Source organism: Drosophila nasuta, chromosome 3 (genome assembly GCF_023558535.2).
Source record: "Drosophila nasuta strain 15112-1781.00 chromosome 3, ASM2355853v1, whole genome shotgun sequence".
Classification (NCBI taxonomy): Eukaryota; Metazoa; Arthropoda; class Insecta; order Diptera; family Drosophilidae; genus Drosophila; species Drosophila nasuta.
The window spans coordinates 47102522-47124891 of record NC_083457.1 but is presented as its reverse complement, the minus strand read 5'-3'; the positions used below and the strand labels follow the sequence as shown (position 1 = coordinate 47124891).

At 41.3% G+C, this 22370-nt stretch overlaps 7 protein-coding genes across 9 annotated transcripts; 5 read left to right on the top strand and 2 right to left on the bottom strand.

Annotated features, from left to right (window-relative positions):
* Window positions 1-2147: 2147 nt before the first annotated feature.
* LOC132792842 (uncharacterized) lies at window positions 2148-5252 on the top strand. Its single transcript, XM_060802346.1, has 3 exons — window positions 2148-2387; window positions 3052-3232; window positions 4671-5252. The coding sequence occupies exons 1-3, from the start codon at window positions 2376-2378 to the stop codon at window positions 4907-4909; spliced, it is 432 nt and encodes a 143-aa protein (XP_060658329.1). The 5' UTR covers window positions 2148-2375; the 3' UTR covers window positions 4910-5252.
* A 1647-nt stretch (window positions 5253-6899) lies between these two features.
* On the top strand, window positions 6900-9761 carry LOC132792659 (uncharacterized). The gene is made up of 2 exons (XM_060802098.1): window positions 6900-7571; window positions 8257-9761. The coding sequence occupies exons 1-2, from the start codon at window positions 6912-6914 to the stop codon at window positions 9421-9423; spliced, it is 1827 nt and encodes a 608-aa protein (XP_060658081.1). The 5' UTR covers window positions 6900-6911; the 3' UTR covers window positions 9424-9761.
* On the bottom strand, window positions 9553-12381 carry LOC132792661 (uncharacterized). The gene is made up of 4 exons (XM_060802099.1): window positions 11936-12381; window positions 11003-11882; window positions 10441-10592; window positions 9553-10385 (listed from the first exon to the last, which is right to left on the bottom strand). Exons 1-4 carry the CDS (start codon window positions 12010-12012, stop codon window positions 9773-9775), a joined length of 1722 nt encoding a protein of 573 aa, XP_060658082.1. The 5' UTR covers window positions 12013-12381; the 3' UTR covers window positions 9553-9772.
* Window positions 12382-12585: 204 nt separating this feature from the next.
* Window positions 12586-14069, top strand: LOC132792665 (uncharacterized). The gene is made up of 2 exons (XM_060802110.1): window positions 12586-13281; window positions 13927-14069. Exons 1-2 carry the CDS (start codon window positions 13173-13175, stop codon window positions 14067-14069), a joined length of 252 nt encoding a protein of 83 aa, XP_060658093.1. The 5' UTR covers window positions 12586-13172.
* Window positions 14056-15665, top strand: LOC132792662 (uncharacterized). The gene has a single exon (XM_060802100.1). The coding sequence runs from the start codon at window positions 14199-14201 to the stop codon at window positions 15288-15290; it is 1092 nt and encodes a 363-aa protein (XP_060658083.1). The 5' UTR covers window positions 14056-14198; the 3' UTR covers window positions 15291-15665.
* Window positions 15666-15878: 213 nt separating this feature from the next.
* LOC132792658 (striatin-interacting protein 1 homolog) lies at window positions 15879-22262 on the bottom strand. Its single transcript, XM_060802097.1, has 4 exons — window positions 22016-22262; window positions 18196-19097; window positions 16369-18134; window positions 15879-16305 (listed from the first exon to the last, which is right to left on the bottom strand). Exons 1-3 carry the CDS (start codon window positions 22151-22153, stop codon window positions 16373-16375), a joined length of 2802 nt encoding a protein of 933 aa, XP_060658080.1. The 5' UTR covers window positions 22154-22262; the 3' UTR covers window positions 15879-16305; window positions 16369-16372.
* On the top strand, window positions 19514-21985 carry LOC132792663 (uncharacterized). 3 transcript variants are annotated; one of them, XM_060802101.1, is made up of 4 exons: window positions 19540-19638; window positions 20796-21025; window positions 21217-21537; window positions 21599-21985. In XM_060802101.1, the coding sequence occupies exons 2-4, from the start codon at window positions 20819-20821 to the stop codon at window positions 21788-21790; spliced, it is 720 nt and encodes a 239-aa protein (XP_060658084.1). In that variant the 5' UTR covers window positions 19540-19638; window positions 20796-20818; the 3' UTR covers window positions 21791-21985. The 3 variants fall into 3 exon arrangements, with proteins under 3 accessions (XP_060658087.1, XP_060658084.1, XP_060658085.1); XM_060802104.1 differs by lacking the exon at window positions 20796-21025 and having other exon boundaries at window positions 19514-19638; XM_060802102.1 differs by lacking the exons at window positions 19540-19638; window positions 20796-21025 and adding an exon at window positions 19973-20056.
* Window positions 22263-22370: the final 108 nt, after the last annotated feature.

Below are 22370 nucleotides of genomic sequence, written 5' to 3'. Positions count from 1 at the left end.
CAAGGAGGCGAACACAATAACTGAGGAAGAGCGAAGCAGAGGAACCCACACGATCACACGCTCAGCAGACATTGGCCCTTCTTTGCTTGTTGTCTTGTTGCCAAGGACCAAGCTCGTCTAGACACCAGTGCGACCGAGTGATGATGCTATCGACTATTAGAATGAGAACCAGTTTGTTGTTCTCTTTATTTCGGCTTTTGGGCAGCCCAAATGTCGAGACGAGCAGAGAGTGCGGTGAACGGTGAGATGGTCACCTTTGAAGCGGTAGCGAGATGAGGTTGAATTGGCTGTGTTGGACGATCAGTGTCCATCAGGTAAGTACGCGACGAATAAGAATGAGATAATGAGACACACAGCACAGCACAACATACAGCATAAGATCGTTGACATGATGAGAAGCCAGCAGCAGCAGCAGGCAAGTGGCGTGTTCTTTAAATCAGGTTGTGAAATACGTAGCATCTTATGCGTGTGTGTGGATATGTGTGAGTATAGAATGAAGTATTTATGAATGAGCGGGATTAGATTGAGAAGCTTGGGCAGTTTCACGCGAATTTTTAGATCATAACAAGCCACAACAAAAACAACAAAATGCATATTTGAGTAAATGCCAAAGCCACTTTGTATTCACATTCTTGCTCGTTCATTATGTGTGTGTGTGTATATTGCGAATATTATTGGGATTCCGCAACGTGCCTGGTTGATATCGTTAGATTTTCAAAATTGCAATTGTCACAAGAGCACACCAAACACACGTACTGCAAATAAAAGTATGTAAAATGCAATTGCGTCGTAAAATAAAAATGCACTCACGCATTGCGCATACGACCCGTTTCCGCATGTGCGGCAGCCCAAAACTCCAAAGCGACAACAAAACTCGGCCGAAAGTGTGCATTGACACCAACAACACCAACACCAAACAAAACCAACATTAACGTACACTGCCAAAAATACACATGCGCATGCGTATGCTGTAATGTGACCAGCCAATAAAAGTAAAATTAGACAAATAATTGCCGCCCCAGCAGCAATATGCATACAAATCTGACGTCGAAGCGATTAAGAACAACCGTTAAAGCTCTCAATGTCAGTATAACGTCAATGCTGCGGCTGCTGCTGCTGCTGCACCACCACCTGCTGCATTCTCACTCACACTTACGCGCGCACGCACATGAGCGCACAAGCAAAAGTGAGAGTGCATGCAAGAAATGAGAGTGAGAGCGGTTTGGCCTTGCTGGCGCACTCTCACTTACACTCTCGCACACACACACATTTGCACTAAAGCTCTTTGAACCAAAACACAGCAGTGTGGCTGCTGCACATGCAGACACGATGCTTTTACAAAAAACTGCATTGCTGTCTACTAGTATGCTATGACTATGTTAATTAACAGCACAGTCATTTACGAGCTGTTATTATAGTACAATAAATACGCAGGCGTAAACTCGTGACGCTGTTATGAATGAAATACTCATACTAATTTCACAACAACGCACAACGTGCGTGAGGCTTGGCTAACGGAATTCCCCTAGCAACAAGGTAACTCGAGATACTCGACACTCTATTGGCAGCCATCACCGGCAGCTAGCCACGCGTTTAACTTCTCACTCAATCAGTCACTTTCTCCCACAGCGCAGGTCTGTGTGTGTTTTTGTTGAGGTTGAACGCCTTGGCGGTTTCCTCATTACATGACAATTACAGTTTCAAGGTGTTTTAGATTAGATGCCGGTAAAAATAGCAATGTTTGTGTATTGATTATCAGCAAAGCAAGTTGATTGGCGCCATTTATAATGAATGTGAGCTCGTAGCGAAAACACCCACAAAAAATGAGCGAAGCAGGTAATAAAAAAAGATTTAGTTAATTAAATGCGCATCCTTTCATGTCCACACTGCTTAATTTTCTAAGCACAAGTCAAAGGCAAAGCCAAAGCTGCGGCGCCGGCGCGCCTTTGCACTTACACATTGTTGCGCTCCACCTCCTTCTGCTGCTGCTTCTCTCTCGCTCGCGCTGCCTCTGCTGTTGTTTGCCTGGCCTGCTCGCGCTCTCTGAGTGGCTGCCTGGCTCGCTCGCTCTTGTGCGCTGCTCCTGCGCGCTCTGTTTTGCGATTTGCATATTTTTGTGCGCGTATAAAAGCTAACAACGTTTGGGTGAAGCTTTCATTTGAGGTTCGCAGCTTATCAGGTAACGGTCGGTGGTACGGTGGTGCAGTGCGTTCGTTTAACCGCCAAAAAAAAAACGTCAAATAAAGTTACATACAAATACACAACCAAAAGCAAATCAAAAAAACACGTATACGCAGTGTTTGCCAGTGGGGCAAAAGTTCAAGTGGAATTTAAAGAAAATAAATACACAAAACTAAAAGAACAACAAATACAAAATGCGCATAAAGGTAAGTTAATAAATTAATTAAAATGTTAGATTAATATAAACATTAAGCAGTGCAATCTAGTTAGTTTGTTGGCTTGTGGAATATTTCTAATTGGCTTTGCAATTTCCATTGAGTCGTTTTTGTTGTTGTTGTTTGCGGTGGCTCAAAGAGGGGTGTGTGCCACTCAAACCTGTCTGCAAACAACATCCACCGTATGATCACCTGTATCGGGGAGCGGGCTAAAAATAAATGACAACAAATGCGCTTTTGTTCTCCCTCTCTGTAAGAAACTGCAAAAATAAGCATAATGCGCTCAATATTTGCCGATCGTTGTTGTTGTTGTGGTTGTTGTTTGTTTCTGGCTAATCAAATTGCGGAAATGCCTCTACCTGCCGTGTCTTATTGCATAACATTTAGCGCGGGGAAGTTTCGCACATTAAAAATGCCCAAATGGGCTGCGACGACTTGCAAATGCGCTCCAGTTTGATGCTCGCTTGTGACCCACTTTGTTGGCCACAACCCGAGGACGACGACGACGACGAAGCACGTCACGAAGCAGCTGCCAGCTGGCGTCATCCAAAGCAGTTAATCCACATACAGATACAGATACTGATATCTGGTTGCTTGACCCGCTTATATTTAGAAAATGATTTTAATTTTAGTTTTGATTTTTCTCTCGTTGCAGTTGATGCTTTTCTTTGCGATCCTCGCCAGCTTTTTTGTCGGCACAACGCATGGCTACTGTTCGCTGGAGAAGATGAAGACATTTGCCCGAGAGGCTTGCGAGCGTTTGTTCCAGCAGGATGAGGGCCGAGAGAGGCGTTCACTGGACTACAGCCATCATCGACATGTAAACGAATTAATGCGTAAGTTGAACTCGCAAATACTAAAACTAATTAAGGTCACAGAGTCACTCAACTCCAGGCAAGAAAACGGCATCGATATCGCAATCCGAATCGGAATCGGAACTGCATCGAAACACGTTTTCATAAAGTAAACACAAAAAAATGCGATTAACAATAATGCAGTTCCGATTGTCCACTTAACCGTTGTCAAGGCGCAAGTTCAAGACAAAAACAAGTACAAACAAGTAAGAAAGCTACAGTCGAGTGCACTCGACTGTGAGATACCCGCTACCCATTTTGAATAAAAGAAATATATTTTGCGTATTTTCTCAAAATATACCAAATATACTGCAAAAATACTAAAAAAATATACCGAATGGTATATTTGGTATATAGACATAGTACCGTATTCAAAATATACCATAGACGGCACAATAACCAGATTGTCAGCCAAAGCAACTAAGACCCCTAGTAAGTAGGCGTTTTTGCCCATACAAAAGTATTTCTTTAATAACTTCGACAATTTTTATCTGATCGCAACCAAATTTTATACCAAATACCAAAATTCGCAACTCTAGCTTTAAAATTACGCTTGTTATTCGATTTTTTTGATTTGCGGGGGCGGAAGTGGGCGTGGCAAAAATTTGAAACAAACTTGATCTGCGTGCAAACATAACAAATGCTGTCGACAAAAAATTATAGCTCTATCTCATATAGTCTCTGAGATCTAGGTGTTCATACGGACAGACGGACAGACGGACAGACGGACGGACGGACAGACGGACATGGCTATATCGTCTCGGCTGTTGACGCTGATCAAGAATATATATACTTTATAGGGTCGGAGATGCCTCCTTCTACCTGTTACATACATTTCCTGCCGGCACAAAGTTATAATACCCTTCTACCCTATGGGTAGCGGGTATAAAAAGGTGGCAGTAGAGTGTACCCGACTTTGAGATACCACGTGGGAAATTTTAGGGGAATATAACACTTAACAACTAATTAATGAGGATGGTTAAAATTCAAGTCACTAACTTAAATTTCATATTACAAAAATATACTAAAATAAAATATACTGAAATATACAAATATACCTAATTTGTAAATTATTATATTCAGCATTATTGTCAGTAAATTTAATTGCATAAATTTGGAATTGCAGAACACTAAACTAAAACTAAAATATGCAAATTAAGTATATTTGCACTTAATTATTTATTTACTTAACTTTCATATTATACTCAGCATTATTGTCAGAAAGTTTTATAGCTCTAGCTCTTATACTCCATGAGATCTTGGTGTTTTTATAGACGGACAGACAGACAGACTTACTAAAATATTCATCTACATTTTTCGCTTGTCATTCAAAATACTCCACGACCGTATAGTTATTGGATATACAAATAATACGTATTAATTAACATTATTTGCATTTTTATCATTCTTTCATTTACAGATGGTAAATCGCATAAACATGAGCACTTTATCGGACGCAGCAGCTTCCCAAAGGGTGGCTACCTCAAGGTCAGCAAGGCGCACTATCACAAGCTCGTGAATCTGGATGTGAAGCCCCGCTATAAGCCCCGCAAGCATCCGGAGATGAAGTCACGATTCCGTCGCGACAATTCGATTCAAGCGTACAAAGGAATTTCCTATTGCTGCTTTCATCAGTGCGACGAGGATTTCTTCTGTTAAATAAAGGTTTCAACTGTTTCTTCTTCTTCGCTAGTCAGCAACGGATTCCGTCCATTTACAATTAACTATAACTACTTTTACTATTACTATTATCTTTATACATCTGGATATTCGATATTCTATATGTTTAAGTCGCGCTCACTCTTATAGAGTACCTTGTTCGTTGTCCCGGTTCCATTCTCAGTTCCCGGACATCGAATCTTGCCACAGTATTACATAAAAAAACAACAAAACTTAGATAAATTAATCAAGTGATAAGTTTAGCGCCTAGGACTAACTCAAATCTATCTACATACATATCTTAAATGTGTCATAACATGAATATATACGGATTTATTATTTTTAATATACAATATTTTTTTCACAATCAACACAAATTTTGACTTTTATTGATTTTCACAGGGATTTTGGGTAAAAAGAACATATTTGTAAAATCAAAAAGATTTTTTCCGGAATAAAGATATAGATAGATAATGTATATTCCCTTAAATTATTCTAAATTCTAAAAAACTAGGAAGTATTTATAAATTTTAATATTTTTCGTATAACTCTTGCAAGAAACTTTTAACTTGTAATTTACAGAATATTGAATATTCCACATTTTTTGAAAAAAGAGAATAACAATTTTAAATATTAATAATGACATTGTTATTAGTTATTAATACAAAATGTTTAAAATTTCAAAAATAATGGGAATTTTATTTATTTTTAATTATTAAATCTGCATAAAATAACAAAATAAAGTGGGACAAAACTTATTTGAATTTCAACTTATTTGTAAACATTTTAAATAAACATTTCTGTATAAAAACCAAAATAAATTTTTTTTATTTATGTTCTACACTTTATTTTAATAACATACATTTTCATTTTTCTAGTTAGATATTTTCAACCTATGTTTTTGATAAACTTCATCGACGACAGAAATTGGGTAAAGAGATTTATAAACTTTTTAAATTTTCCAAAATCAATGCTTCCATATAAAGAAGAACAAGTAAGAAAGACTGTGGCAGTCGAGTGTACTCGACTGTGAGATACCCGCTACCCATTTTGAATAAATATTATATACCGAATATATAAAAATACTAAAAATATGCCAAATAGTATACTTGGTATATAGATATAGTACCGCATTCAAAATATACCATAGACGGCACAATATACCAGATTGTCGGCCAAAGCAACTAAGACCCTTAGTAAGTAGGCGTTTGGCCCATACAAAAGTATTTCTTTAATAACTTCGACAATTTTTACCTGATCGCAACCAAATTTTATACCAAATACCAAAATTCGCAACTCTAGCTTTAAAATTGCGCTTGTTATTCGACTTTTTTGATTTGCGGGGGCGGAAGTGGGCGTGGCAAAAATTTGAAACAAACTTGATCTGCGTGCAAATATAACAAATGCTGTCGAAAAAAAAGTAGAGCTCTATCTCTTATAGTCTCTGAGATCCAGTGTTTCATACGGACAGACAGACGGACATGGCTAGATCGTCTCGGCTGTTGACGCTGATCAAGAATATATATACTTTATAGGGTCGGAGATGCCTCCTTCTACCTGTTACATACATTTCCTGCCGGCACAAAGTTATAATACCCTTCTACCCTATGGGTAGCGGGTATAAAAACAAAAACTAAGTTACTAAACTTTATATAGAAGATTTGTTTTAAAAATTAGTCATTTTTCTCAACTGCGAAATAATATATTATGACATTATTATTTTAAAGAACGCCAATTACAACTTTTCTTTTCTTTAAGCTTATAAAGGAAAGGATTTATATTATTATTAAGAACTTTAATAGCAACCCAATTTCATTGCTGATGCAATAAATGTGATGAAACAGAATGTAAGAAAGCTGCAATCGAGTCTAAGCATTAGAAGGGCTTCTTTTCCTTTCCTGGAAAGCGAAACAGCTGCAGCTGCAAAGTGTGTTCAAAAGGAATTTAAAGTGTAGATCTTCGCTGGCTTTCAGTTCAGTTGAATATTGATTTCAAGTAATAAATGTTCACTACAATCTATTGGCTGACTGCATTGATATTGCTGCTGTTGCTGCTGCCGCTGCTGCAGTGCATCGAAAAGAATCGCTACGTGGTGGACACTGATTATTGTCGCATTCCCGATCCCTCGCCATTCAGCAAGGAATCGATGCAAGACTTTCGACTTGGCAAGTACAAACCATGCACCAAATTGCAGCCACTGACATGGGTGAAGTACAACGAATCTTTGGAGCACTATGTGTTGAGCATAAATGAGAGTGCCTATCAATGGCATCTGCAGATCGATCTAGAGTTGAGATCACCACAAGCAGCCGCTCTCAAATGTTGCTACATGGAAGTCGAGCGAGAGAACGACAACGTAGTGAATGTGAGGCAATGCAAACACTTCAAGGGCAGCGTTCAGTTGTCCAATGACTTCGATAGTTTCCTCGTTGAGTGCTATGCCAAGGATAAACTGATCTATACCAATGCTCATGCCACTGTCCCGGAGCGAAGTGATCTGCGTCAGCGTCTGCAGCAGTGGCGGAGCACAAAGGAAAAGCCACCCAGTGTGCTCATGCTGGGCATCGATACCATCTCGCGACTGAATCTGATGCGTGCCATGCCCACCACTTACAGATATCTCAAACTAAATGGCTGGTTCGAGTTGGCCGCCTACAACAAGGTATGCACACAAGTCGATCAAACTACGTAATTTGTAATATGATTAATTGTATTTTCTTGATATATTGATTTGTAATAGTATAATCTATGGTATATTTCAAATATAATATACTAAAATATGCCGCGGACTGGTATATCGATGTACTATATACTATAACTATAACTCTATAGTAAATCTAATGGTATATCGCTATACCATTCTTCGGTATATTTTAGTATTTTAGCGAACTACGTAATTTTTATTATGATTAATTGTATTTTCCTGATATATTGATTTGTAATAGTATAATCTATGGTATATTTCAAATCTAATATACTAAAATATACCGAGGACTTGTATATCGATGTACTATATACTACAACTCTATAGTAAATCTAATAGTATCGCTATACCATTCTTCGGTATATTTTAGTATTTTAATGTTGTAATTTAATAATAAGAATAATATACTATTAGATTTTTAAATATACCATTGCGTATAGTACTTAGTATATCGATATACTAGTCCTCGGTATATTTTAGTATTTTAATTTGGTACCTTTTCAGAATAATTAGGCAGTGCGTAGTAATTTTTGTAAATAAGTATTATAAGTAACATTAATAATCAAATTACCTAAAATGTTAAATACTGCTTTTAACTATTAAGAATTTTGAAATAATTTGCCAACTCAATCCTTTACTGCAGATTGCGGCCAACACATTGCCCAATCTTTTGGCTTTCTTGACGGGTCGAACCTTGAACAGCGTCATGGAGCACTGTAATCCTTATTTGATTGGTGGTCTGGACAAGTGCGATTTCATCTGGAAGCTGTATCGGGAACTGGGTTATGTGACTGCCTTTGGCGAGGATGCGGTGTCCATCAATACGTTCAATCTGCGAATGCGAGGTTTCCGGGAGTCGCCCGTCGATTACTATTTGCGGCCGTATTTGATTGCCGCAGAACAGTGGCTGGACGTAAGTCAGCAGCCTGGCCAGGAGTATCAGGTGTGTCTGGGGTACGAACACGCATCGGAGCACATTTACAACTATGCGCTGGAGTTTGCTCAACGCTATCACAACGATAGCTTTTTTGGCTTCTTCTGGACAAACACACACAGTCATGGGTATCGCATCTCACGCACAAGCGCCATGGACAGCTATATGACCAAGTACCTGAAGCGTCTGGTAGAGCAAGGGACCATGAATCATACGATTGTGGTGCTGCTGAGTGATCATGGCACGCATCAGCTTCCTACTCGAATGAGCAGCTTGAGCTGGCTGGAGGAGCGTCTACCCTTTCTCTTTATCTGGTTGCCGCCGTCGTTGAGGCGGGCGCATCCAGAGTTTGTGAAGGCGCTCCAAGTTAACAGGCAGCGCTTAAGTAATCCCTACGATTTACATGTCACTCTCAAGCATATACTTTCGCTGAGTGGACGCAACAGTTTGGAGGGGATGGGAGGAGCACAGGATTGCCCCAACTGTCAGAGTTTGCTACTGCCACTGCCGCTCAACAGAAGCTGCGAGCATGTGGCCATTGGTGATCATTGGTGTACCTGTTGGTCCTATAGCGAATACAAGGCAAACTCAGTGAACGATGAAATGATGGCTCAACTAGCCTTCGAGTACCTCGTAGATTATTTTCACAAAAATGTTTTCGTACGCAATTTGTATGATGTCCAGCCAAAGACTTTGGTGGGCATCTCAAAGGGGCTTGTAGCCAAACGTAATAAGGCTGATGATCCTCGCATCTCCATTTATCGTCTGCGGCTTTTGACGCAGCCAAAAAATGTGTTGTTCGAGGTCACCATACGCGTCAATTCCAGCTCCAAAGAAATGCACGTGAGCGACATCAGTCGTTTAGGTCCTGTTTGATCTAGCAGTTTATTTTTAAATTCAGCAATTTGAGCGCTTAGTGCAGCGCCACCTGGCGAAAACATATCTGATTTCCGAATTAGTTGTGGTAATCGACAATCGATACCCGATTACTAAGCTGGAAAGTGGTATATTTGAAATACTTTTTATTTCAAAGTTCGCACCATTTGTTATTGTATCATAAATATGTTTTAGTAAATATAACAATTGTATAATTGCATTACACATTCGAGAAATATAGAATTATCTAAAACTATTTGTGCGTACTGTATTCAACAGAGTAATTATATTACAATGTCGAATTAATATGTAAATTAAATTGGAAGCTTAATTAATTACTCCCACTGGACTACTTTTCTTTGAGGTGATAGAAACCGGGACAATCCTTACACTTGATTCTTCGACAGTTCTCCGTGTTATTCGGCTGCAAGGATTCAAAATATGTAGCAACGCCTGCAAGAATCGGTTCGCGACTTTGGTCTAACAACTCCAATGTGAAATCCTTATAATTTTGCAGGCATTCCATCAATATGCGATAGAGCACGGCTTCCGTTGATAGAAATGTCTTTAGGGTGCACTCTATGCCATCCACATTTTGCTCAAGAAAACTGCGTGTCAGCTGCATAAGCAGCTGCACCGTCTGCTCAGAGAAGTATCTTCCTAGGGCAAGCAGAACATCCAACAAGTTGTTCCAGTTGCTGATGTGCTGCACAAACTTTGGACCAAACTGCTTGGCCAGAAACTCGACATTCAATTGCGTCTCTCCAGCTTCATTCGAGCTTATCAAATGGGGCAACAAAGCGGCGCCCAGATCGCTTAAGTTCTTGTAGGCACCAAGGGCACTGAGCAACACCTCCTTGTAGGGTATATCATTGAGGGTGCGCACAAAGTCAAACTTCTGGGTGGCAGCATCTCTACTCTGTAGCATGGCCGACTCATTAGCGATTTGTCCAAAGATTTTGCTAAAAAGGCACAACATTAGCACATAAGTAATAATTTCATATAGCGCTTGCTTACCTGGTTTGATTGCGCACAGCGTAGCGTAAGTCGGAGGCATTGGTCGCCTCGTTGGCCAAGCGCAGATTGTTTATGGAGTGGGTGAAGATGATCAAGCTGGAGGCAAGCTGCAGCAGATCGATTCCACTCAATGGCTCATCGTCGCTGATTTTCTAGAATAAATTATAGTCTTAATAACAAACTTCAACATGAAAATATTCTAAGTAACTGTTCAGCTTCACTGTTAAATATCCGATACTAATTTTCAGAAAAAAATTATACAATTTAATATAATTTAAGACGTGCAGTACATTGTGGCGTAATAAACTTTCAAGTTCACAAAACCCGGATACCCAATAACATTAAATGTATCAATTTTCTTTAACAGTTTTCCTATAATATTATGTGTCAACAGAGAATACGTTACAAATAATCTATACTAAGCTTGTATATATTATATGTTATAAACAAAAAGTTCAACCAATAGTTAATGAAAATGAAACATGTCTCAAACAAAATGAAAATTCGCTTGAAACTATTTACGGCATATAATCAATATAGAACTCGTCTAAATTTCACTCACCAGATACAAATCGTAGGCACTGTTGGCCACACCCGTGCCGGAAATGACAATGGACGTCACATTGATGCCCTTCACGGCCAATTGAGCAGCCGCATGCGCCTCTGATCCCACCACGCTGAGCGCATTAGCGGCACCAGTGGCGCCTAGACCAACAACGCCTCCAGCCACGCCCAGCCAGCTGTTGCGTGCCTCATTATCGCTCAGCGAATTGGATTGCCCATAACGATGGCGGTCAAAGAGACCGCTGGCCGAGCGCACAGTGCTGTAAGCGGCTGCAGTCACACCAACAACGGTGGCTCCAAGTAGTAAAGGAGGCGCCACAGGCATGGCCAGAGCAGCGGCAACTGGTAAACTGGCTGCTAGGCCTCCCATTGTAGCCACAGTGTCGCTGGCCTTGAGTACTTTGCACTTGACACGCGACGCTGGTGTCGCATGCACCATCAGATGGACACCAGTGTCCACATCATTGGTGAGACGATAGATACCCTGACTGGGCGCTATCATTGTGCCCTTGGGTAGTGTGTTGTTATAGACGTACTGCCTCCAGTTGGCATAGACTCGACCATGTTCATCAATAAAGATCATGCAGCAGCAATCGCTGTTATCCTCCTCATCCTCCATCACACACTTGCGGGTGCGTATCACGGGATGACAAGTGAAGCTTGTGGATTGCATGGCCAATTCCGGGTCAGTTTCGTTTGTGACCAATACGTAGATAATAGCCGAGAGTAAAACGTCATTTGTGTATTTCCTTTGTTGCCAGACATTATCGAACACTTGCTGTCTTTGTCGCGCGACTTTTCGCGTTATCTTTGTTTCGTGTACACCAATAAGATTTGCAATTTTTTGTTGCAATACATCCGCCTGATCTGCTGACAATCTACAAGCGATATTGTTTAACACTGTAAGACCAAAAATAGTAAATCAACTTACGCATCCCAAATGATTTCAGAGCGTAGGCCACTGCTCAATGCAAAGTCGCGTTGCACGTCGTAAACAGAACGCGTCATCGGAAGCCGCTTTAATTAACGTTATGCAATGAATTTCATATATTTAATAAATAATTCACTTGTTCCTTTGACAGTTGCCTTGGTAACGGACAACTCCACTCACAGAGTTACCGTTATTATTTTGTTAGAGAGAGCTTTTCTTTAAAAAGCTGTTTAATATAGCACTTGTGGTATGGTGTGGCCGCAGCAATATTTCTAAATTACACGTTTTTATGTCAATTAGTTATACTGCTACTTCTGCACTTAAGATTTTAGTATATTCCATGCGTGCATAAACAATCGCTGTTTTTAACCACTTGATATTTTTATATTTGTGAAAAAATGTAGATGCCGTAGATTCTCACTATTCGCATTTCACTATTTTGCTGCGTTACAATTACAGCAATTCCCTTACATGATCGATATTTTACTATAGTTTGTATGTCATTTATATACCGGCTTCAAATCTAGCTCGATGTCGCGCATCTGCGCAATCGATACCGAGTACATTTTTTTGAAGGGCTGACACAATAAACCAACACTTTCGATAGCTCTACATTCACTTATCGACATTTTGCTAATGAGTTGCGCGTCCCTGGCATTTTGTTTATAACTAATACGCGAAACCGCCGGAGCACAGCTTGCGCATGAGTTTGTGACAATTTGCAGTTCTAATTCAATTAAATCAACAAAACACTGACTAAACTAGCAACTAAGTGCGCCGCGTGTAGCAAACAAACTGCAGTTACAGGCAATTTACGTAAGAATTACACAAAAAAGAAAAGTGCGCAGTGCAGACGAACTCGACAAACTCAACAATTCAGCTTCAGCTACAGCTACAACGTTTTGTTGGCCAGAACTACCCAAAGTACACACACACACACGCATACTCAATAGCAAACGAGACTATTGTGCAAATACACATTTGTAAGCCGAAACCAACTAACAATTGACATTGGAGAACTGTGAGTTAGACACCACCTGTTTGTTTATGGCATCGACAACGGAAGAGAACTAACAACAACAACAATAACGAAAATTGTTAACAAATTGCGAATGCGTCAGTGTGCGTTTTTTACAAGTCTAATCAAATTCTCATTATATATGTACATTGCATACATATTCATGTTGAAGTTTTTGGCTAGTCGCGTGTCCTATTAATATCAATAATAATATTATTTATGGCTTCAAATGCACAGCTGGGCAAAATCATTTTGTTAATCGCAATTGTTGTGTTCTTTTATTACTTCTTCTGGGTAGCAATTTTGCCGTTTATGATACTCGATGAAGGTGAGTATTATTCACAGTAATATGTCATTGTATTTGTATGTGTATGCGAAAAGTATTATTGTTAGCTTATTGAATAATCCGAGTGTTTGCACCACCATAATTCGCTCTCTGTGGGCTGTATGCGCCATGCGGCTTTTGTATAGTAATTAAGGAACCACTGATTAAATTCATTTTGCGCGACACACATACACACGTTTGTATTGCGCCCGCACCACGTGTGTGGTTGTGGGACTGTGTGTGTGTTGCGTAGGCGGCACCTATGATTATAAAATGGTAATTGTAGACTTTCTGTTTTGATGTGTATTTTTATGGTCACACTTTGACCAGCCGCTTTTGAGAAACAGCAAAAACAACAAAGCAGCCTTTACGATTACTGCACTTTCAATTCATCCAAGCGTATACAATTAATAATTATGTATAGGGTATCTTTTAGTCGCGCATCAATCATAGAGTTACCTGGTCGCGCATAAACGCTGCAAAATAAAATTCACATGTTGTAAACACAAGCGACGACACAATGTCAAGGTCGCTCTTCCCTCTCTCGCTCTCACACATGTTCCGATAACTTACTTTGCTCTCCCTTTTCGATAACTTTACCACAAACACACTCTCTTATCAATCGCTCTCTCTCGGTCTGTCTTTTAGGAAATCCCATACGCTCGCTGTTTCCACCGCTGAAGTACGCATTCATAGTGCCCACGGTGTTTGGGGTCATCTGCTTGGGCGGCATTGCCGTGTTCTCCTTTTATCACATTTGGAGCTTCACAAAGTCAACAAAACGCAATTGAGTTGACTGTGACGGAGAGCGACGTCAATATTAAGGGTCACGACCCCGAAGATTACAATAATAAGCGATTATTATTAAGCGGCGGCGTAAACGCGACAGCAGATCAACTGGCTTGGCAGTCGGCAACAAGATGCCACAGTGGCTGGTCATTGGCATCTCGGGTGTCACCTGCGGCGGCAAGACAACGTTGGCCCATAAACTGCGCGATTACTTCAAGGGATTGCGCAATGCGCCGCTGTGGAACACACCCTACACCATTGGCGATGTGCAGCTCGTCTCGCAGGACGATTACTTTCTGCCCGAGGACGATAGGCGGCACAAGCGCGTGGACAAGCTGAATGCCATCAACTATGAGCTGCTCACATCGCTGGACATGAAACAAATGCTGGCGGACATTGCCCAGATTATCAATGGACCCGTCGAACACACAGCCAGCTATGCCAACTTTGAGCACTATGCGTTACAGTATCAACAACAGCAACAACAACAGCAGCAGCAGCAACAACAACAACAGCAATACAATTCTGGCTATTATCAATTGCACAGCAATGGCAAGCATATTCCACCCGGAGCAGCGGCAGCCTATCAGTATCAACCACAGCAACGCCATCATCCACATTCGCATCATCATCACCATCATCAGCAGCAGCAGTTCCAGCTGTCAGGCAGGCAACCTCATCATCCCCAGCAACAACAACAACAGCAGCAGCAGCAACAGCATGCCGATCACCTGATGCGTCTCAATATCAATGCACAGATTGCGGCTCAGTTGCGCGACAAGAAGATCAATGTGCTCTTTATTGAGGGCTTTATGATCTTTAATCAGCCCGAGCTGCTGGCATTATGCAATATCAAGTATCACGTCCATTTGCCGTATGAAAAGTGTTTTGAACGTCGCTCGAAGCGCACCTACGATCCACCCGATGTCACCGGCTATTTTGAGCTCTGCGTTTGGCCGTATTACGAGCAGAACTTTGCCGAGTATCGCGATTGCAAGGACATCACATTCCTGAATGGCGAGATCAGCAAGGAGAAGATCTTCAAGTTTGTGCTCCAACGCATTGTCCACTATTTCGAGGAGCGTTGCGATGTGCCCACCGCCGCCTCCCCGGTTGCTTGTCCGCCTCAACAGAAACGATTCGGCATGCTCTATAACATGGCAAGTGCGGGAGTCGCCAGCAATAATAATCATTTGGCCACAGCTTGCCCCATGGAGCAGTAGTTATTGCCTATATGTAAAGATGGCATATATTAGTTAGTTTTTATTGCTAGTTAAGCTAGTCTTACGACACATTCTCTCTAACAAAAATGAAAAAATCACTACTTCAGGTAATCTTTTTAGCTGTGCTAAAAGCAAAAGAAACGAAGACAACACTTGGAAATCACATGAATGGAATTCAATATTAACATAAATTAATAGCAACTTCTGGTAATGGAGGTGTGGACTTGTAAATATTGTATGTACTAACTATATTTACTGTTTTAAATTATCACTAAGACTATGGACTACTTTTTTTTCTCACATTCACACACAACAGAGGAATAAAACACAATCTATTTACCCCATGAAACGGAAAAGACAATTACATTTCAATATACCTCGTTTTAAATTATAAAAAAAGAATAGATTGTTTATAACAGTCAATGGAAAAAATCACCCTATGAAGTGTGTAAATATATTGTTGATTTGTTCGAGGCCGTCCGATTAGATATTCCATTCCCACACACATTTTAGTTTAATTCCCAATAACTTTTTCCCCTCATAACTCCAATCTCTTTGAATTCATCATATCGATCACACTTTACTGTAGATTTCTTACTTGTTTTTACTGGATTTTATTGCAATTGGGGGAACGGGGAACGGTATGAGTGCGTGCCTCGAACACAATGATTGAACAAAATAAATACATTAAATATATAATCATAATTATAGTATGTACGATTATTAAATATACAATTAGTGTTGTGTCTCGATCTCGATGCGATGCCGTTTCCTTCCAACCATTTGATTATTGATTAGCTCCAGGTTTATTGCCAATAGTTTATTTTTTCTTTCCTTTTTATTTGAGTGAGTAAAGCGCCTTCTTGCTGACTTTTTTGACTGCGACGACGGCGTTAGCTTCAGTTATAGCTTTAGCTTACATATGGGATTCGATTATATCAATGTCAACTTTACGTGTATGTGGTATGCTTAAGATTATGTTAATAACTTTTTGCTTAAATATGTGTATCCCGAGCTATTGAAAAGAGAAATAATTCGATTAGATAGGGGAAATAGGTAAAAAGTATTATGTACTCACCTTCTTAGAGCGCATCCCAGTCGGTTTGACTGTTGTAGACCTCCTCCTCCAGCCACACAGCATAGTTGGCCTTAAAGTAATCGGTTAATTCCACCTTGCGGTCCCACCAACCGGAATGACCGAAGAACGCAAAGTCCGAGTGCGTGAGTATCTCATCGCTAGGGAATCCACCTTCGACACCATAATCGTGCAGCTGCTGATGCTGTTGTCCGCTGCCCGCGGTGCCGCCGCTGCCACTGCTGCCATTGCCATAGCCATTTGTGTCCCGATCACCGCCACTGTTGCCACTACCATTTCCTGCATGCATATTGGATTGTTGTGCATTCTCGGCATTTTGTGCCGCAGTGCCATTGCTGCCACCGCCAGCTCCGCACTTTTGTGTCGCCTCCGGATAGCGGCGCAGATTGAAGCGATCGACGCAAGCACGAAGCGTGCACTCCTCTGCCTGAAAGTCCCATGGCCGTGACTCGAGATCATTGCCAAAGGCCCAATCATCGTTGAGGCGATGCCGCACCTTCGAGTAGATGGCACTCAACGTCTTCATGTTCGACTTGCGCCACTGTCGACCCAAGTATTTGGTCTGCATCTTGAGCAGCTTGAGGACATACAGCTGCATCATGGCGTGTCTCACCTTCAATGTCTTCTTCAAAATGGGCGCCGACTTGAAGACGACCAGCATCATGACACGCGAATGCTTCCATTTGATCAGTTTGTTGAGTATGCGCAGCAAATTGATGCACGAGAAAACGTTGCGCCAGGAGTACGGTTTGTCGGACATTTCGCCGCCGTAGACAAAGCTGTCACCACTCAAATCCGGCTGCTCGCCAATGACACACGATGGAAAGTCCAGCAGCGGTATCGAATTCTTTGTATTCACATACTCTGTGATCGTTTGATTGAAGAACTTCAACACCAACGGAATGCAATTGGCAAACACCAGATGCTGGGACATGAACTCAAACTGATACACATGATTGATCTTGAAGTGCTTCAGATACAGCAATATGATGGCCGAGACGGCCTTCACAATGATCTCCTTGTGGCGTCCCATGTCCACAGTTAGTTTCGTCGATTGTGTTGCTGTTAGTGGCATCTTTTTGGGCAGCACGTCGGCCATAATATTGATGCTCTCCGTCTTGGATTTGGATGTGGGCGACGCTGCCAGCAAGACTTTCAGTAGCGCAATCATATATTGCGGCAAATTGGGTAGTATGGCCTGGTAGAGTATTTCGGCTGGTGTTAGTTTAATCTCATCCTCGTGCGTTGAGATTGGATTGCGTGCAATATCCTCCTCCTTCTTGATCTGCATATCCGCCAGACTCACGTACATGTGACGCTGCAGTGTCTTGAATCCCTCGTGTATGGGCTGCGGCAAGCCAGCCAGACTCTCATGGTCGCCAATCAGCGAGTAGCCAATGAATTTGTTGCGCGATATATCCAGGAATTGATCGATATCCTTTTGCCGCACTTTCGGTGTCCAGGGTAAACGTGCTGTGATCTGCACCGCGGGCACAGCAGCTGCTGCCTGTGTGAGACTGGGTTGATTGTTTGGATTCGCTGTTGTTCCGGTGTTGTTGCCCGACGAGGAAGCCGAGGGATCGTCAAAGGGTCGATAGTACTGCGACAATTCGTCCTCCCCGTTGCCAGTGCCGCTGCCCGTGCTCGTGTTGTTGCCATTGTTGGCATTCGGGCCGCTTTCGTTGCCCATTTGGTCCATATCGATCTGTTCCGGTTCGTCCAGAAAACGTTGCTTCATCAATGAGCGTCTATTTTAGAAGGAAGAATGAATTAAAGCGTGAGACGACTTCATATTTAGTAAGTACTCACTTGAAATTACGCTTGGGATACTGATTCTCCAGTATGTCGGTGGCTGTGGCGGGCGGCGAACTGGCGCGCATGCATTTGGTCACCTCAAGAGTGTCCTCAGTGATCGGATCCAGTCCGACCTTGACGCGGTATTCGTTTTTGAGATGCTTCAGTACGTCCATGCCGCCCAATCCCAACAGCGACACCTTCCAAAGCAGCAACACCACCTTTTTCATAGGAAACTGTGGCGCAGCGCCGCTGCAGAAACGTGTTATCATGCCCAGCAACTTGACAGTCAACAGCTCGCCATCCGGCAATGGACTATTAATTTCCTGCACAAAAGACTCGGCGAGCTGCCTGTAATCCTCGCTACCCTTTTCTCGCTCATCCCGTATGGTCTCGGTGATGATGTAGAGCACCGATAGAATCACACGAATGTCTGTGGAATCTACCAGCGTAACATTGGTGATTTTAACGGCCACAATATCGGGCGAACACGCAGTTTCAATCTCCATGTTGAGCAAATCAATGAAGGAGGAGAAGACTCCCAGCTGATAGAGCACAATGACATTGTCGCGTGTATTCTGATGCTGTTCCTCATCGGATTGCACCTCAGCCCAACAGCCCTGGGCCAAGTAGAGAATACAGCGTGCCGCCTGCATGCGAAACGCGCGATCCGAGACCTCAAGTTGATCGACCAACTTCATCACTATGCTGCGCTGTGACGCCGCATCCTGTTTCTGCCAATTTGGTGGCAGATCATAGAGCTCCATTTGGTCCTCGAACGCTTTGACGTTCATTTGAAATTCACAGAACTCTGTGTAGCTATAGAGCTCAGCGATTTCATTTTGATAGCTATCCACATCGGCGTACACGAAATCCAGGTCGGGACCATCGCAGTTGGCATCCACATCGTGTGTGTCCTGCTCGAACGAGTTGTTTATGGATGAAAGCATCATTTAGAGGCTGTTTTCTTTTCGACTCTTTTTGCTACAAATTGTGTATGTGTAAATAGATGTGTGTTTGTGTGTGTGTGTATGGAAATGTGTGTATCCTTGTTGTTGGCAGTACGGCTGCTCAGGGCGGCGCCTTCAACAGTCTGCTCTACACTTTGACAAAAGCGCGCATAATAATACTATTTATGTGTTAAACACTGCATTTCACTATCAATTTTACAATCATAATTATTATATTCAGCTAGCCTATCACAAAAATGCAAGCACAAAAGAAGAAAATTTCAAAGAGTGACCAATCTCAAATTGGGTGCTAGTGTGCCCACATTTCGCATTTCCAAATATGCCGAACAAATTTTGTGGTAGGCGTAAGAGTATCGATACCTGCATGTATTTTTGAATTCAAGTTGCGGTCACATCTCGCATTGACCGAATATATTTATTTGTGTTTTCGTGCAGTGCCGGTATCAGTTTTCATTCGAACTTCAAAACAATAACTATTACGAAATAAGTAAGCATAGTAAGACCACATATTAACGAAGTTGTAAATAAAGCATATCTCTTTAGTATATTGATTAGTGTAGAGATTGTGGTGTTTGCGGTCAAAGAGCATAAAGCATATAGCAGGTGACAAACAAATTATCCGCTACTTGTACTTTGTACCCTTCTTCCTCCATCAGTGTGACTGCACATCAGCGTGAGCTTGCAGATTCTTATTGGCACAGCTGCCGGAAAGTCTGATGAAAACATATTAACACATTGTTGTGCATACATACATATGTACATATCTGAAAAATTGCCATTGTTAAGGAATTATTGTGAAATTGTGTACTTGTAATTTAAAGATAATGGCTGGTCGTTCAATGATATCCTTTTTGATCGGTGCAATTGGCGCGGCATTGGGCTCCTACATCTACTTAACCATGCAAGTAATTACCATCCACTAATTCCAACTACCGCAGATAACTGCTTGATATATGGTTATTCCATTCCATTTGCATGCCAAATAATGTCGCGCGCCGGGACTTCGCATTTGTACACACAACAATGCGTATGTTGAGTCATCCGGTATTTTCGATGACCTTCATAAATTATGCATTCTGTGGGCATGACTTGTCGCTTTTCGAATTGTTCTAGACAGTGTTACCCACCCTATTCATTTCTAGCGGATTGACCCTTTGAAAATAGCCAAAAATAGCTGGCAATAATCGCTAAAAGCTTTTTCGTAAAGATCCAGCATGTGTGATTTACTTTATTGTATTTTGAACAATCAAAAACTGAAATAGATTCGACAGAAATTATATTTAGCCTTATCTGACTAAAATTGTAGTCAACATTGTGAGATTGCTGTTATTGACTCTTCTGAATAGCTTATTCATATAAGAGCAAAAATAAAGAGCTTGTGCTTGTTGTGACAATAAACATAGTAAAATCTACTTGACAGCTGTATATAGGAAATTTAATTTAAGAGTGTATATAAGTAATATATAGTCAAGTGTTCCCTTCCAAATTACGGTAAAACTACCAACAATCATTTCCGTTTATTCATGCTAAATAGCCAGAATTAGTTTAGCGGGAAAATAGCCAAATTGACATAGTTGTGTTAATGACTGATAATATACGATGTGTATAGATATGAATTGGTATTCCGTTCGACTATATTTGCAGCTAGAGCGAACTTGTTATAAATTATGAATATCAGACACGTTCAAAACATATCGCAGCAGGCATTAAGGTGCTACAGAGCCGTCAACGTAACCAGAAACTTTGCCACAGTTCAGTTGAATCAGTGTCGTCGCTACTGCGTTGTCCTTTTGCCATTGGTGCCGCTTGTCAGCAGTGTGCATTGCAGTGCTGCGGATATCGCAACGAAGTCACAATACTCTACAGCAGCTGCCGTGAGTAGTTTGTGTGTAGTTTGTTGATTGACTAATCCTAATCTACTCTTAATGAATTGCTTGTTGAAATTTGCCAAAAAACTAAAAACGATGTTCTTGCTTGCCCTTTGGACTTTCGTCTGCTTTCTATTTTTGTTTTCTGTTGTTGTTTTCGTTCTTGCTGATCACTGATGACTAATTAATATTTTCAGCTCGACATGTCTAGCGGAGATTACAAGAACGCCTCGTCCATCTACGAGTTCAGCGTGAAGGACACACACGGCAACGATGTCTCGTTGGAGAAGTACAAGGGCAAAGTCGTCTTGGTGGTCAACATTGCCTCCAAGTGCGGCCTGACCAAGAACAACTATCAGAAATTGACCGATCTGAAGGAGAAGTACGGTGAACGCGGTCTGACCATTCTCAACTTCCCTTGCAATCAGTTTGGCTCTCAAATGCCCGAGGCTGATGGTGAGGCAATGGTCTGCCATCTGCGCGACTCGAAGGCCGACATTGGCGAGGTCTTTGCCAAGGTATGACAATATGGAAATACTGATTAAAGTGTGTCATACTAAAGTGAATCTTTCTTTGCAGATTGATGTTAATGGTGATGATGCTGCTCCGCTTTACAAGTACCTGAAGGCTAAGCAGACCGGCACCTTGGGCAGCGGTATTAAGTGGAACTTTACCAAGTTCCTGGTGAACAAGGAAGGCATCCCAGTTAATCGCTATGCACCCACCACCGATCCTATGGACATTTCCAAGGATATTGAGAAATTGCTGTAGATCTCTAGCTTCTAAGCATTATACGACTTTCATTATATAGCTTTCGTCATGTCGTCGTTTTCGACTTTAGCTTACAACTTACAACTTAGTTCTGTAGCTGGTACAAATTGTACCCGTATTTATGGTGTTAGATGCCTTTTTGTCATGGATCACACAGTTAATCTTTAAATAAACTTTGCTAAACACTACATCAAACTAGTTTGTTTAATGGGACAGCGAACTCACCTCCATGATGGCGATTCGTGCCTGTCGATAGAGTTTGGCAAGAATGCCCATGTTCATGATGACACCGGAACCATATTTCTTTGGCCGTCGCATCAGCTTATAGTGTATCCAGACCATATCAAACTCGTGGTTATTCATAAAATATATAATTGAGAGCTTGAACGTCCTTCAACGTGGAATATATTACAACTATTTTCGAAAATTTTGGGGAAATATATCTACAGTGTTTAGATTACGTTTCAAATTTAAAATGTTTGTGACAAAAAATGGAAAAGTCCTGGCTACTTTTTTTTTGGTTTCTTGTTTGTTTATTTATTTATTTAAATAATTATGTATTTTCTGGGTGCAATTAATC

Excerpts from the sequence above, each read along its gene's own strand:
- LOC132792842 (XM_060802346.1), top strand. Across the intron at positions 3,233-4,670 it reads ACATGTAAACGAATTAATGC|ATGGTAAATCGCATAAACAT; the intron begins GTAAGTTGAACT and ends TTTCATTTACAG.
- LOC132792659 (XM_060802098.1), top strand. The coding sequence starts at position 6,912 with ATGTTCACTACAATCTATTGGCTGACTGCATTGATATTGCTGCTGTTG. Across the intron at positions 7,572-8,256 it reads AGTTGGCCGCCTACAACAAG|ATTGCGGCCAACACATTGCC; the intron begins GTATGCACACAA and ends CCTTTACTGCAG.
- LOC132792661 (XM_060802099.1), bottom strand. The coding sequence starts at position 12,012 with ATGACGCGTTCTGTTTACGACGTGCAACGCGACTTTGCATTGAGCAGT. Across the intron at positions 10,593-11,002 it reads GTGCCTACGATTTGTATCTG|AAAATCAGCGACGATGAGCC; the intron begins GTGAGTGAAATT and ends AATTTATTCTAG. Across the intron at positions 10,386-10,440 it reads GCTGTGCGCAATCAAACCAG|CAAAATCTTTGGACAAATCG; the intron begins GTAAGCAAGCGC and ends GTGCCTTTTTAG.
- LOC132792665 (XM_060802110.1), top strand. The coding sequence starts at position 13,173 with ATGGCTTCAAATGCACAGCTGGGCAAAATCATTTTGTTAATCGCAATT. Across the intron at positions 13,282-13,926 it reads GTTTATGATACTCGATGAAG|GAAATCCCATACGCTCGCTG; the intron begins GTGAGTATTATT and ends TCTGTCTTTTAG.
- LOC132792662 (XM_060802100.1), top strand. The coding sequence starts at position 14,199 with ATGCCACAGTGGCTGGTCATTGGCATCTCGGGTGTCACCTGCGGCGGC.
- LOC132792663 (XM_060802101.1), top strand. The coding sequence starts at position 20,819 with ATGAATATCAGACACGTTCAAAACATATCGCAGCAGGCATTAAGGTGC. Across the intron at positions 21,026-21,216 it reads AATACTCTACAGCAGCTGCC|CTCGACATGTCTAGCGGAGA; the intron begins GTGAGTAGTTTG and ends TAATATTTTCAG. Across the intron at positions 21,538-21,598 it reads TTGGCGAGGTCTTTGCCAAG|ATTGATGTTAATGGTGATGA; the intron begins GTATGACAATAT and ends CTTTCTTTGCAG.
- LOC132792658 (XM_060802097.1), bottom strand. The coding sequence starts at position 22,153 with ATGAATAACCACGAGTTTGATATGGTCTGGATACACTATAAGCTGATG. Across the intron at positions 19,098-22,015 it reads CACGAATCGCCATCATGGAG|GACACACACGATGTGGATGC; the intron begins GTGAGTTCGCTG and ends TCGTTCGAGCAG. Across the intron at positions 18,135-18,195 it reads TATCCCAAGCGTAATTTCAA|ACGCTCATTGATGAAGCAAC; the intron begins GTGAGTACTTAC and ends CTTCTAAAATAG.